General features: G+C 37.8%; 1 protein-coding gene and 1 pseudogene across 4 annotated transcripts; both read right to left on the bottom strand.

The window, feature by feature from the left end:
• Nucleotides 1–5591: 5591 nt before the first annotated feature.
• Nucleotides 5592–9790, bottom strand: LOC104091791 (uncharacterized; annotated as a pseudogene).
• Nucleotides 9791–10812: 1022 nt separating this feature from the next.
• Nucleotides 10813–14824, bottom strand: LOC138899392 (uncharacterized). 4 transcript variants are annotated; one of them, XR_011410887.1, is made up of 2 exons: nucleotides 11030–14824; nucleotides 10813–10938 (listed from the first exon to the last, which is right to left on the bottom strand). XR_011410887.1 is itself a non-coding variant. In XM_070185603.1 (2 exons), exon 2 carries the CDS (start codon nucleotides 12523–12525, stop codon nucleotides 11620–11622), a length of 906 nt encoding a protein of 301 aa, XP_070041704.1. In that variant the 5' UTR covers nucleotides 12526–13002; nucleotides 13113–14824; the 3' UTR covers nucleotides 10932–11619. The 4 variants fall into 4 exon arrangements, 3 of the variants coding, with proteins under 3 accessions (XP_070041704.1, XP_070041703.1, XP_070041702.1); XM_070185603.1 differs by having other exon boundaries at nucleotides 10932–13002; nucleotides 13113–14824; XM_070185602.1 differs by having other exon boundaries at nucleotides 10932–13034; nucleotides 13113–14824.
• Nucleotides 14825–15316: the final 492 nt, after the last annotated feature.

Below are 15316 nucleotides of genomic sequence, written 5' to 3' on the forward strand. Positions count from 1 at the left end.
GAGAACACCCTAGCACTCTGCAACTGGTCAAATAGATCATCAATACGTGTCAACGGGTACTTGTTCTTAATAGTGACTTTTTTCAATTAGCGATAATCGATACACATCCGCATTGTTCCATCCTTCTTCTTCACAAATAATACTGGTGCACCCCAAGGCGATACACTCGGTCTGACAAACCCTTTTGCTAGTAACTCCTCAAGTTGTTTTTTCAATTCTTTCACTTCTTTCGGAGCCATGCGATACGGTGGGATAGATATAGGCTGGGTATCTGGAGCCAAGTCAATACAGAAATTAATATCACGATCAGGTGGCATATCTGGAAGATCTGAATTAAATACATCGGAGAACTCCCGAACTACATGCGCTGAATCAATAGCCGGAGTCTCTGCAATAGTATCCCGAACATAAGCTAGATAAGCTAAACAACCCTTCTCAACCAGGTGTTGAGCCTTCATAAAAGAAATAACCTGATTAAATGAACTAACAGACGAACCATTCCACTCCAGCCTAGGCAAAGGTGGAATACCCAAGGTAACAGTTTTGGCATGACAATCTAGAATAACATGATATGGAGATAACCAGTCCATACCCAGAATAATTTCAAAATAGGTCATCTCGAGCAATAAGAGATCTGCTCTAGTTTCATAACCACATATTGTAACAATACAAGACCGGTAGATCCGGTTCACAATAACAGAATCTCCTACAGGACTGGACACATAAACAAGAGTACTCAAGGACTCACGAGAAACACCTAGGAATGGATAAATTAGAGATGACACATATGAATACGTGGATCCTAGATCAAATAATACTGAGGCATCCTTGCCGCAAACAGAAATAATACCTGTAATCACAACATTTATGGCCTCTGCATCTGGTCTAGCCGGAAAAGCATAGAACCGAGCTGGAGCGCCAACTGGCTGGCCTCCGCCTGGCTGACCTCCACCTCTAGGACGGCCCCTACCCACCTGTCCTCCACCTCTTCGTGGTCGGACTACTGGTAGAGCAACTGGTCCGATAAGCATAGGCTGCTGACCCTACTGTACTGGTCTACCCCGAAGCCTAGGGCAAAATCTCTGCATGTGACTGGGATCCCCGCACTCGTAACAACTCTTCAGTGCGATGGGCTGCTGACTAAGAGTCTGGCCCTGGGGAACTGAATACCCACTGGAAGAACCCTGAATAGCTGGTGGGCGGTAAGAACTCTCTGGTATAGCACTGGGATAAGGTCGCACTGGAGCATCTCAAGGAGGTGGTGGTACTGGATATGGGGGCCTGCTAGACTGCCCCCTCACGAACTGACCTTTGCCCCCAGACGGAGCACCTCTGAACTCTTCAGAGTACCTGAACCGCTTATCTCTCATAACCTGCTCTCGGCTCCGCTGACGCACAACCTCAATCCTCCGGGCTATCTCAACAACTAGCTCATAAGAAGTACCCAACTCAACCTCTCGAGCCATAGTGGCCTGAATGCCAGTATGTAAACCAGCTACAAATCTCTGCACTCTCTCCGCTTCAGTAGGGAGTATCATAAGTGCATGGCAATATAATTCAGAGAACCTCTCCTCATAATCGGTCACTGACATCTGACCCTGCTGGAGCTGCTCAAACTGAAATCGCAACTTTTCCCTCTGGGAGGGTGGATTATACTTGTCCAGGAATATACGGGTGAATCTGTCCCAAGTCATGGGAGGAGAATCTGCTGGTCTACCAAGAACATAATACTGCCACCATCTACGGGCTCTGCCCTCTAGCTGAAAAGTAGCAAAGTCTACCCTATGAGACTCCAATATCCTCATGTTGTGCAGTCTATCCCTGCAATGATCAATGAAGTCCTGGGGATCCTCATGTCGCTCACCCCCAAAGACAGGAGGATGTAGTATAGTCCATCGTCCATGCATAGAATTTAAACTCAACTTATAATGTACTATATTTTCAGTAGCAGTGTAGGCACACTAGTATTCTGCACCCACTAGCTTAAAATCCTGAATCCGTCTTTGACAATGCAATGACCACTTGCTCTGTTTGATTCTCTTGTATGGGCTTTGGTTGATGACTAGTTTTGATTTCTAGTTGTGTTGGTGTGGAGCTTAGATATTTCTCTATTTGTTGCGTCCTTTATAGTTCATTAGTGTTGTAGGCGGAAATTTTGACTTTGCCTCTGAGAATTGGTATTGAAGTTTGCTGTTATAGCTCTGTCTGAATGGTTTTGGTTATTGAACCGTATTAATTTAGCTTGTTGTGAACCACTTTACCATTATGTGGTCACTAACCTTTTTGTTGTGTTTGGGCTACTGTCACAACAACAATAATTGCTTCAGCTCCAACTTCCAAGCAAGTTGGGTTCCGGGATTCTGGCACATCCAGATGATGCACCAAATGAGCTAGTAGTATATTATACAGAAACAATCTTTTGCTTGGTGTGTTTTATGAGCAAGAATGGTCAACTTGTAGTTATCCAATTATCTATTGCTATGATAAAGATTCTTAAATTAAAAAGCATCAGCAAGAAAAGGACATGTACATGCCCAAGATACTCCTCGTATCGTATGTGCTCTAATTGCTTGTGGACCTTATGAGGCAGTATCGTTCTTTTTTAATCTCTTTCTCATTTCACTTCTATTTTATGTGTGTTCTGCTGAATCTGGTTGGATATCTACTTGCTTTATTGGGCCAGTTTATGGAACTATACATAAGTTCTGTCAATGATATGTATCTTGTATTGTAATTAACGTAATTCAATGCAGAATCATGGGTCTCTTGACTCACTTGCACCGGCCAAACTCATTGTGGATAAAAATCTGAGCACTGTTGATTCATCTTTGTTATTTGAAATTGATCATACAGTGAAGAAGTACGCTGATAGTCTTCTATTTGCAATAGAGAGCGTGAGTGCTCGACTATCACAAATAGAAACTCGAAGTCACCAGATTGAAGCTTCTCTTGATGACCTCAAGCTTTCTGTTGATACCAACCATGGGAGCACTGACGGAAAACTGAGACTGGTGGAAAATATTTTCAGAGAGGTATCATCTTTCATATAACTTCTATATGTTTTGACTAAACTGCTCTATGAGCTGGGTAAGTGTAGGCTGCATTGTTTTATCCTTTGTTGATTATATATGAGCTTCTTTTATTTATATATTTATTTTTTACGGATTCTTGCCCATTTTTACACTAATTTTAGGAAAATTGCACTTTGCTTCTTGTATTACTGGCTCATTTTTTATTTTATTTTTAATATCTTTCTCCGAGAGCAATACCCTTTGCATAAATATACTCTTATGTCTGCTGAATAAGTTTTGGGTAGTTTCCTTCAGTGTTGTCAAAGGCGCTTTAGGTCTATCTGGACTTTAAGCGTAAAGCGCACTTAAAGTATGGGCTTTAGTTTAAAAAGGCGCAATGAAGGAAATAAATAAAAATTTGTATGTAATTCAAGAACAAAGTAACAAATTCATTCATAATGTTTACCTTAGCAGCTAATACACTTATTTCTGATTATAGTTGTTGTTTAGTGCTGCTTGATTCAAGAGAGAACTCATGGGCAATGAGGCGCACACCTTAGTACCTTGCCTTACACTGAAGCGCAACTAAAGCGAGGCGAAGCCGCCTCCTTAAGCTTTTCTGAGCTTCAGGGCCTGAGCACTCCTTAAATGAGCCTGACAACATTGGTTTCCTTGTTGTTTTAATTAGCTTTTACGTTTCTCTATCTAAGGCGTTTCAGCATGTAGGTGTGGGAGAATATTGGCACAATTCAAAGCCACGCAAGGAGAGAATGCTATTATTAAGTAATGTGTCAGAAGTAATTCTAGATTTGAGCTATACAGATGTTCTGACAACTGTACTAGTGTCTGCTGCGTAGACAATACTATGCTATTTATGTTCTAGGCTGACTTTCTGGAAATGGATCAATGTTATCAACAACTGTTGGACTTTCTGGAACTTTTTTTATTTGCTGAAGTTGAAAGAGGATATTCTGGGTGTTCCCTATTATGGAAGGGAAGAATCATTCCGATGGCATGTCGAATGAAACTTATCATAAGGTTCATTTGGTGATTGCTTGATGAATTATTAACTTGCTTTTATATCTGTTTCAAAGTAGATTGAAAACTCTAACCGATAAAAAGAATAAAAATAATGAAATATTTACTAAAAGGGCTAAAAAAGAAGAAGATAAAATTTTACATGTTTCCTTTTTCTTTTTGTATCATCTCTTTACTCGAAAAACGGATAAAGTTGAATTTGTACGTAGTTCTAAGGATATGTGGTATAACTTAATACAAATCGTAAGGGTAAATAGAAATATCAAATACGGACCGCAAACAATGCAAAATAAACGAGGTTGGAAAGAAGATTTTTAGGACTAAACAAGATGAATCAATTTATGAAGCTTAAAAGAATAACTCTTCAATATATGGGTATATGGTGCATGAGTTACAATGTAAGCAAAAAGTTGTCCTTTACAGAAATATAGCCATCCTCTTTATAGTGGAGGATCCTACTTTTAGATATAATTAAAAATACATAGTGAGAGACCTATGATAAATCAGTTTTTTCATAATTCCTGCTAGGATTCTCTCCTCTAGTGGGATTGCAACGGCTCTTGTCTGTGAGCTCGATATTGACTTGAGTTTTCGATCTTGACTCGAGCTCGATTCTAACTCGGATCCATGTATTGATTTGGGGTCAGTGTTGGTCGGTCTCTGAATCATAAGCTCGATAACTTTACTTTGCATCATAGTTCGACTTGGGTTCGAATTTGATAATAACATCGAGCTCGACATTGATCGATCCTTCAGGCTGGAAGCTTGGTGACCTGACTTCGGACCTCAACTAGATATTACGAAGACGCTTCTCCGATCCAATGTATTACCATTTAAACCAGTTCGTACGAAGGACTAACCGTTTTTTACTGTATACAGATAGTCCCCTCGTTTCTCGAGAAGGATGTAGCGAGAAACGACATGATTTCACAACGGCTCGATCATATAGAAGCTGACGTTCACATTGGGCTCGATCATGACGCACGTGATAGCTGTCCCGTCGGTTTAGTTTTTCAAGGCAATTAATGCATATCAGACGGTGGTCGGCCACCGCTGATATTGAACCGCCATTGCTCAGCCTATAAATATCCCATTCTTTCACCATTAATCACTTTTACATCTTCTAATATCAAAATTTCCTAAGCATTTTCTCATACCTTGTGAATTAAGTGTGAAGTTTTCTTTCTATGGTTCTTACTGCAAAATATTTCTTTGAAACACCACATCTTCTTTATTTCTTTCTTCTAAATTCAAAAAATAGTGAAAACATAAAAAACCGTCCCTAAAAAAGAAGAGGCTTCTTCTTCACAGCCCGCCGCCGATAAAACACGATGGAGCCACGGCCTGAGGAGTTTGTTCCTGAAACATGTCTTCTCACCTCTGATTTTAAGGTCGATAAGGGATCGTTGGTTCCCGGTCGGTGTGAGCCGGTATCGATGTATTTGTACTCGATAACCAAAAAGCAACTTGCATAGTTAAAGACATATTGCAACTGGGATAACAAGAAAGTGGTAATTTCGGCTTCCGATGAAGATATTACAACCCACGTGGAAGGGTTCCTTAGTGTGTATACTTACCCTTTTACTTTAGGACCTTTCGACCCTGTTATCATCGATTTTTGTCGTCAATACCGAATAACTCTAGGTCAGATTCATCCTTCTTTTTGGCGGATCGTTATCCTGATCCGTTTCTTTGCAAGCAAGATCGAGGGGATGCCTTTCACCTTCGATCATCTTATTAGATTGTATAGTCCCCGCCTCTTTCGAGGTGGACTAATAAAACTTCAACGCCAGGCTACTAAGGTACTGTTCTCGAGCATAAATGAGGACAAGGATCGAGGTTGGATGGGCATGTTCATTCGAGTGAAGACTTCGGACCTGATCCCAGCCGAAAAGATGCCATTCCACGAAGAATAGAATATGAAGCGTAAGTGTAATTCTGCTACTTATTCCCTATCACTTTGTGTCTTTGTTTCTTTCTTGCTGATATCTCTTTTGTAATGCAGCGGTTCCTTGGCTTACTTGGGTACGGGCCCTGGCTTCGATCACTACATATGCCGAACATTCGTGGCGTGATTTGGCAAGGGGCCGATGGGAGGCCAAAATTCATGGTAAGCCTATTTCTCATGTTTTGAGAGTTCGAACGAAATATTTTCCACATATTCAACTGATTTTCTTGTGTGTAGGCCTGGGCAGAGATGCGGTTTTGAGGCCCCAGCCTGGCGAGGAAGAAACCTCGGGCCCGATTTCTAAACCGACGGAGAGAAATAAGAGAAAAAGGGCCTCTACTCCCGAAAATCCAAAACTGAAGGCAAGGTTGACTCATAAGTAGAGGAAGAATACCATCCCTTTGATCTTAGAATCAGTTCACCGTCTAAGAGATAAAGATGAGGAAGAGGAAGATGACGGGTCCGTACAGGTGGCCCGATCAAAGAAGACCACTGATGTTCCATAGACAACTGGATCGATTATGGTTTATAAGGCTCTGCCTCGAACTGAGGATATATCGGAGAAAGATTCGGGCAGAGTCCCCGAGTCGTTGGAGATCGAGGATGCTTCCCATCGAAGCCAACAGATGGGGGATATGTCTGAAGGGGCTCTCCCCGATTCTCTTCGAACCGAAGAGAATGCCCCAAGTGACTTACTTGGGGCAGTAACAATCGAAGACTCGCCCACCTTTCCTGCTTTTTCCGAAGGGAAAATTCGGGAAGCCCAAGCTTTGGGGGCCCTCGAACTACACAGGCCTCATGAGGGAGAAGATCCTTTTTGTGACCTGTTTACCGGTGTCGAAGACGCTGCCGGCACTAGTGATTCATCTGATCTTTTTCACGAAGTGCACCAGGCTTTGAATCAGGTAAGCCTTAAATTATTTTGTTGGTATTATCTCTTGTGTCTGTTTTTCTTTTCTTACTTATTGGCTGATGCGAGGGTAAGGAAACTAATTCGCGTACCCGCTCAACGATTACAGGAGCTATATGATCTGTCAGTGCAGGAATCAATCGTATCACTAATTCATCCAGATTTCCTGTCGGTGTTGATTGAGCATTTGGAGGTGTTGCTGACGATGTAGTATCACATCCAAAAGAGTCATGAAAATTTGGCCCGTAGTAGCATTTTGCTTGAGATCCAAGACCATATACTCTTATTTTCTTTTCTCCTCCCGCGACTTGATAATATGCTTTACACTGATCAATATCAGATTGAGTCTGTGTTTGTTGTTATAATATCTCCTGATAATTTTCCTGTAGAAGAGTTAATAATTAGTAAAATAAAAAGACTAAATAATATTGAGCATTCAATTTACAAAATGAAAAAATCTATGAAAGTAAAGTCAATAAAATTATTTAAAAAGTTATCTTACATGTACGATTCGGGATTTTTCAGCAACAAAAGATTTTCCATCATTACCATGTGTATGGACGTGCAAATGCAACTCACTTGGTGTTGGATCTCGACTATTTTTAACAGCCTATACAAAAGCTATTCAATTAAGAAGATAGACCTTGAACTGTCAAGAATGAAGTTTAGTTATCAATTTTGTCTTTATCTAACTAATTAGGTGACAGAAACTATAAATTTTCAATTTTGCATGCATTGACCAACATCTCAAGAGTGACACATTTTTTTGTTCTGCTTCTTCCATTTTCAAGATAATTTTTGTAGAGGAAACAATATTGCTTAAAGAATAAAGATGTAGCTAAACAATGTAATTCCTTTTGATCGTATAAAACATTAGGAGGAAGTATTACCCAATCTGCTAAACCTCTGACTAGCTAAAGCTGATTCAAATTAAATTAACGGTATACAAGATCCTAAAGAAGAAATTCTCCCACTAAATAAAATATGAGTCCAATGATTGCAATACATTAAACAAAAATTTGTCAATTTGAAAATAAAGCAGTAATAGAGAACTAGAAAATGGATAGAGGAAAAAGAAGAGGTGAAGATTCAGAAGATGACGGGAGCTAGAAACAAAGCAAATCAACATCCAGAAGTGTTTGCATACAGATGGATAGACAATGGCATATGACGTTTCACAGGGTTTTGCCTACTCTGTTATTATCAAATAATTTGGACCATAAATTTTGTTGAACAACAACACTATGCTCTACTGCTTCTTATGATTTGGAGCAGAAAAAGACACCCTTAAAATAACATCCACAAGAATGGATAAATTTGATGATTTAGTCCAGAACCACCTGATTTAGAGGTGAGGTGACAAAGAATGCCAGATAGAAATAGCAACAGAAATACCACAAGAGAAAGATAACATGACATAAAATGGAAGAAATACATTTAAAGTTCTACTTTAGCTTAGCCCATTTGTTGTTATTCTGCACATAAAATGGAAGAAATACATTAATTTCTTTTCTTCAGTGGAAAGCTAGACAACCAGCCATAGCTCAAACTAGGACAATTTCAGCTATCAATTTACTCCATAACTATCTCAAAAAACAGTTGCAAACTTCAATAACTAAACCAATCAGTTTTCCAGGAACATGATTTGATTTCAATACTTCAAAACTGGTTTTCAATCAGTCTCTAGTGATTCAAACTCAAATCAGCTAACTTAAATCAATTTCACAACAGCTCTCAACAAGGAATAAGCTTGGACACTCAAAACAGTGTAAGAACTGAATCAGATATTTTATATACACTTACAAGTCTCTTGCGATGCTCCCCAACACTGATAGAGCCACCTGTGTGAGTCCCAGTAATAACTCCGCTCCTAGCACAATAATTTTTTGCATTTATTTCTGACTTTTCAATACACTTAGGATCTTTCCGAAGTCTCAACCAACTTTGTCACACATTATCTGGAATAGAGTCCGGTTGCACCCCATTTGATTTTAGTTTGCTAACAAAATCACTATATCTTTTTGCTACCCTACGCTCCCATTGGACCTGCACCGCACTATCAATTGAAGAATCCCAGTAGAATGCCTTCTGAAATAATTTTATAAAGTAATAACATTAATAAGTTACATATAAAATTTAATATACTTTCTAAATCCAATTGTGATGGATTATACCTTGAATTCTCTAAAATAATTTTTTTTATCTCATCTGAGACGCGTTTCCAGTTGACTCCATTAGGATCAAGTTCATGCCTGAAAGACTTAGTTATACACTCAGAGCATTCATATGAAGGCTCTAACCTGAATAAATTAGAAGACATTATTTAAAGGCATACCATATATCAATAAAAATATACCAAAAGTAATAGTACAAGTATGGACAAACCCTGTAGGAGAAATAGTAAGAAGCGTTTGTGGCCCGCGGGTACTGCTACACTCAGTTTTGCCTATTATGTTGTTCTGAGAAGATGTACCCTCGCATATTGTGTTTCTCTGATTAGGGGTATTTGGAGATGGTTCCAAATTAATAGTTGGGGTACTACCATGGCCTGATGTTTGAATAGGTGGCATACTACTAGGACCTAATGTTTGAACTTGATTGATGTGATCTGGTCCACCTGAGGAACTCGTACCACCTTGTTGAGAATTAATTGTGGGAATGGGAACAGTAGGCATATTTTCACGAGTAGCAAAATTACCCCTAACTGAAGATTTACCTACACGGCCTGCGCTACCTCGATCTCTACCTCGAGGCATATCTACAAAATAAATAAATAAAAGAAGGATATGAAACAATGCATATCTAAATAACATATGGCATATGAAGCTTCAAAATAAAATGTTCTCCTAAAGACAATATCAGAAAGACACTATTAAATTGATACAAAGAGACATAGCACAATAAAAAAAATACCTGCACTATCCAACGCTTGAACTACTCACTGAATTATTAAATTTGATAACTTCTTTAGACCAAAATACAATGATCTTGGCTCCAATTAATTCTGAATTTAGACAGATTAATCAGGTAACACTATTAAGTTGATAATAAATATTTTTTTAGTGCTACAAGAAAAAGAGTCAGACTAATGTAAAAAGAGGCACAACACAACGTAAGCTAGAAGAGTACTATACCATTTAGATTACTACAAATGTGGTATTCGATTTGATTCTTTATAGATTATACTACAAAATAGATACATGACTTATAATATACCACACAGATGACTAGAAAAACAAAACTCAATAAAAATATAGTAGTGCATTTTTATCAACACACTAGTCATCATCTGTTTCTTCTTCAAACTCTTCCTCATCATCCTCCTCATTTTCATCCTCAGTTTCATACTCGTCTTCAGAAGATTCTTCTTCAAACTCTTGATGCTCTATCAATAATCCATCATCAATGGGTTCAACCATTTCAATTACATCCCCATTTGGATCATGTAAGATTATATTTTTATCAGTGGTGAAATTCATATCTATCAAATGGACTTCAACTTCTTCAACTTGGAATGGAAGATTCGGTTCTGAAGTTGATGTTATTGCCTCATCAGGAAGTTCAATAACATCCCGATGTTTAACTTTCAAAACAGCTACCCAATCATTATTGTCCTTTTTCGTGCTAGAATAAGGCATATAACACACTTGAGTTGCTTGCATCGCAAGAATAAAAGGTTCATACTTTCTAAAACGACGGCGATAGTTCACATCGACTAATTTGTATTGATTATGCTCCTTGACACCAACATTCACAGTTGGATCAAACCATTCACACTTGAATAACACGGTTTGCTTTAAAGGTTCTTCGCGGTATTCCACTTGTATAATCTCTTGTATCCGTCCATAATAGTTACCAACATTTGGATCTGAGATACAAACTCCACTATTAATTGTTGATCTTGCACTACCATGACATTCCGTGTGAAATTTGTATCCATTAACAAAATACACCGGATAGCATTTTGCGCTTACTAATGGTCCATGAGCAAAACTACGCAAGAATTGGTTCTTAATGTGGTTGCATCAAACCTATTTTAAAATAATTATAAGACTTAGTTAAATATAACAAGCCAATTCAAGTACATAATTGCTTAAAAGATAATAATTTTTATAGTCTTACACATTCCTTGAACCATATAGCAAAACACGTTTCGAGACTCTCACTTATTTGATCCTGAGATAGATTGGGGAATTCTTCTTGCAACCGTTGTATGTACATACTTCATTGCAACAAAATAAGTTAAATACAAACTAAAAATATATGGATATATTTATTATTATTAAAAAATGATACCTTACAAATGACTCAACCTCTACACAATTTAGTAGAATATAAGTTTGGGCTACCTTGATTTCTTCGAGGGACAAACTTCTCTTTTTTCCTTCTCCCCATAGTTAGCCTGGATGGGTGAATATTGATAAATTTCCTTCAAGATAACCATAACACCACCATTATCATTACAGGCCACATTATGATTACGTGTCATGACATGAGGTTCCAAATAATGAGAAAATAATTGTGTTGATTCCATCATCAAGTATGCTTCACAAATTGAACCCTCGACACTAGCTTTATTCCCTATCATTTCTTTAAGAGTTCAAAGGTACCTATACAAGTAAATGGATAGACCATTAAATTCATAAAGTCATGTGTAGCATACTTGTCATAATAAGAGCATAAAAAGTTCATAACCTCTCAAAAGGATACATTCATCTATATTGTACAGGTCCAGCAATCCTTGCTTCATATGGCAGGTGTACAGGCACATGTTCCATTGAGTTAAAGAATCCAGGAGGAAATATACGCTCTAACTTACACAAGATCTGTGGGATGTCTGCCTCTAATCTCTCCATGTCCACCACTCGAAGAACAGTCGAGGTGAGATCCTTAAAAAATAAGCTCAATTCCGTAAGTGCTTGCCACACGTTACTAGGAAGTAGCTCACGAAAGGCAATAGGCATTAATCGTTGCATGAACACATGACAATCATGACTTTTCATACCAAATAATTTATACTTGTCTGTGTCTAGGCATCGACTCAAATTCGAAACATACCCATCTGGAAACTTCACATTTTCCAACCAATTGAACAAGACAATTTTTTGATTCTTCTCTATTGTATATGAAGCTTTGGGATAGCTTCCATCAATAGGATTCTTTGCCAATTGCGGTCGATCGCAATAGTTTATCATATCTTCACGTGCCTTTGGATTGTCTTTTGTTTTGCCATCAACATTAAGAACTGTGTTAAATACATTATCAAAGACATTCTTCTCAATATGCATGACATCGAGATTATGTCGGATCATGTTAGAGCTCCAATAAGGCAAATCCCAAAAGATGCTTCTCTTTTTCCATCCACAAGACTTAGAAATTCTTCCATTAACTTCTTGTACATCTAGCTCAGTTACTTTCCTTAGTCCCAACTCATAAATTTGGTTCAAGATTTCCTCTCCTATTCTAAGGGGTGGTGGTAGCCTTCTGACAGTCTGACCTTTACGAAAGTTTTTACGATCTCTCCTAAACGGATAATTTTGGTTAAGAAACATTCTATGACTGTCAAACCAAGTTGTTTTCCCACCATGACGTAATCTTTTTCCATACAATAAGGGCATGCTAAGTTACCGGCAGTACTCCATCCAGATAACATAGAATATGCTAGAAAGTCATTGATTGTCCACATCAAAGCGGCCCTTAATTGAAAATTTTGTTTTTTTGAGATGTCAAATGCTTCTACACCCGTCTCCCACAACAAGGTCAATTCCTTTATTAAAGGTTGTAGATAAACATTAATTATTTGTTTAGGGTTGTTTGGCCCTGGAACAATGACAATTAAGAACATGTACACCTCTTTCATGCACATCCCTGGAGGCAAATTGTATGGAGTGACAATCACTGGCCATGAAGAGTATTTCCTCCCTGAATGGCCAAAGGGCTGAAAACCATCAGTACATAATCCCAACCTCACATTTCTTGGTTCAGCAGCAAAAAATGATGAGTTTTGTTGAAGTGCTTCCAAGCCTTAGAGTCTGATGGATGACGCATTACGCCCTCCTCTTGTATGTGCTCATGATGCCATCTCATATCAGCGGCTGTAGCATGAGATGCATATAATCTTTGCAATCTAGGAATCAAAGGAAAATAATACGTTTTTTTGTAAGGGATTAATTTTCTCTTACGAGAACCAACAAGACGTTTGTACCTCTGGTGGCCACAAAACTTGCAAGATGTGAGGTCCTCATCTTCACCCCAATACAACATACATCCAGAATTACAACAATCAATCTTTTCAACTGGCAAACCCAAGCTACGCACTAGCTTCTTGGTCTCATAATAGTTATCAAGCATTGTGTTATCTTCTAGTAAAGCCTCTTTCAACAATTGCATCATTTGGTTATAAACTCTTTGTGATAAGTATTCTCCATTTTAATATTTAGCGTCCTGAAAACTACTGCGAGTTGAGAGAGGGAAGAACCAGGGTATAATTTTGCATCAGCGGCCTATAGCAAATTATAAAACCTTTGGCACTAAAGATTTGGCTCTTCCTCCATTGAAGGATGATGCTCCTCCTCCATTGAAGGATTAGGCTCTGCCTCCATTGAAGGATTAGGCTCTGCCTCCATTGAAGGTTCATAAGAATGAGACGACTTAGGTTCAATATTATTATATGACTGCCAGCTCAAACCATGGCCAAAATTGGGTCCAGCTGCTTCCAAGACCATTTGTCGATATAAATTGGGTCCAGCTGCTCAAACCATGCAAATCACCACTAGAAGACATCTCACCGGTCATATTATTTTCTCGTTGATCATTCCAAATAAAATAGTTCTCAACAAATCCATATTGATAAAGGTGCAATTTAACAGTTTTAACATCCATGTATTTAATATTGTGACATTTTTTAACAGTTTTAACATCCAGAAACTTGTTCACACCAGTTATGAAACTTGAATTAATACCCCCTCGGCCATCCAACCTTTTGTACATCCAACCCCAATCTTGGAATGAAAACAAATCTTGGAATGCTCAGTTCCTTTCTTTGACCAAGAAAACTTAGAGCTTTGTAATGTGTAGCATAATACTGTGCTACACATCATTGTTTATTATGGTATTACGTTACATGCTATGGATTTACAGAATATTATTTCATTTTCTGCTTTTGGCTTTGTAATCTGGAAAATGTTATTTTCTACTTTTGGAATGTTGTGGTTGTTTTAGTCCATTTTGTCTTGAAGAATCTTTGTGGAATGAAAAGAAAAAAAAATGAAAGTGATTTGTTTTAATTTGCAAACATACTCATTACAGGTTTCCTCATTCTTGTTGGATTCTTTGTGTTGTTATTCTCCAATTTTTTGTCTCTTCTTTTTTATTTTATATACACACTTAGTCTTGCAAATAGGAACATAGAATTGCCACTTTCTATTTTAATGACACTGAAACTTACAACGATATTTAACAATAAACTTTAATTTTTAATTTCATACTCCATAAGTATCAATAAAGTATCAAGCTAGCCTAATTAAATTTTATTTCATATCATTGATTAGCTAATTACATGCAACACTAATTAACCCCATAGCCAATGAATATAAAGAGAATAAAAAAAGACATATAAGGTTAAAGGTACGCTTTCAAGACACTAGAACTTGATAAAATATTTTGCACTCTCAATTTGATAAACTTTCCTGGACCAATCTCCTCATTTCTTTACTCAAGCGAGATCGGATCATATTCTCAATTCTTTTCTTGACCGACACTTCGATTTAACATTTGTGGGTGTAAGTAAGATTTCAGATCTTTTTATTCTCTTTACATTTTGTTCTTATACTTATTTTTTTTTCTGACTTCAGTTTTAGCAAAGTTGAACAATGATTCTCGCCCAGATCTACAAGACAAGAATGAAATCACAAAGAAGCTTACCCTTTCGTCTGAGAATCTTGCGGAGCAACAACACACGACTTCGAATTTCAGAATTCTGCAGCAAAAATCTTGCAATTTCGAAAGTTTTCTTCTATTTTTTAGACATTAACCCTAGATTCACGCCCAATATTTTGTATTTGAAGAAAAAAACTCACATTGTTGAAGAGGAGTAAAAGTGGGAGTCTGATAGAGAGGAGATAAAGTGGGTGTGTTTGTACCCTAATTGTTGGAATGTCTTTTAACTAGGGTAATTTTATTTTTAGGATGAAAATTTTAGCAACGGAAATAGCGACAGACCTAATTTCTGTTGCTAATAATAACTAATGAAATTTTATTTTAAAAATACTAGCGACGGAAAATTTTGTCGCAATAAACTTTGGAATGTCTTGATAAGTAAAATGAATGTAGCGACAGATTTTTTGACGTTAAATCCGTCGCTAAGTTCAAATAATTTTTGTCGCCCCACTTTCGTCGCTAATTTTGCAG

Source organism: Nicotiana tomentosiformis, chromosome 9 (genome assembly GCF_000390325.3).
Source record: "Nicotiana tomentosiformis chromosome 9, ASM39032v3, whole genome shotgun sequence".
NCBI lineage: Eukaryota > Viridiplantae > Streptophyta > Magnoliopsida > Solanales > Solanaceae > Nicotiana > Nicotiana tomentosiformis.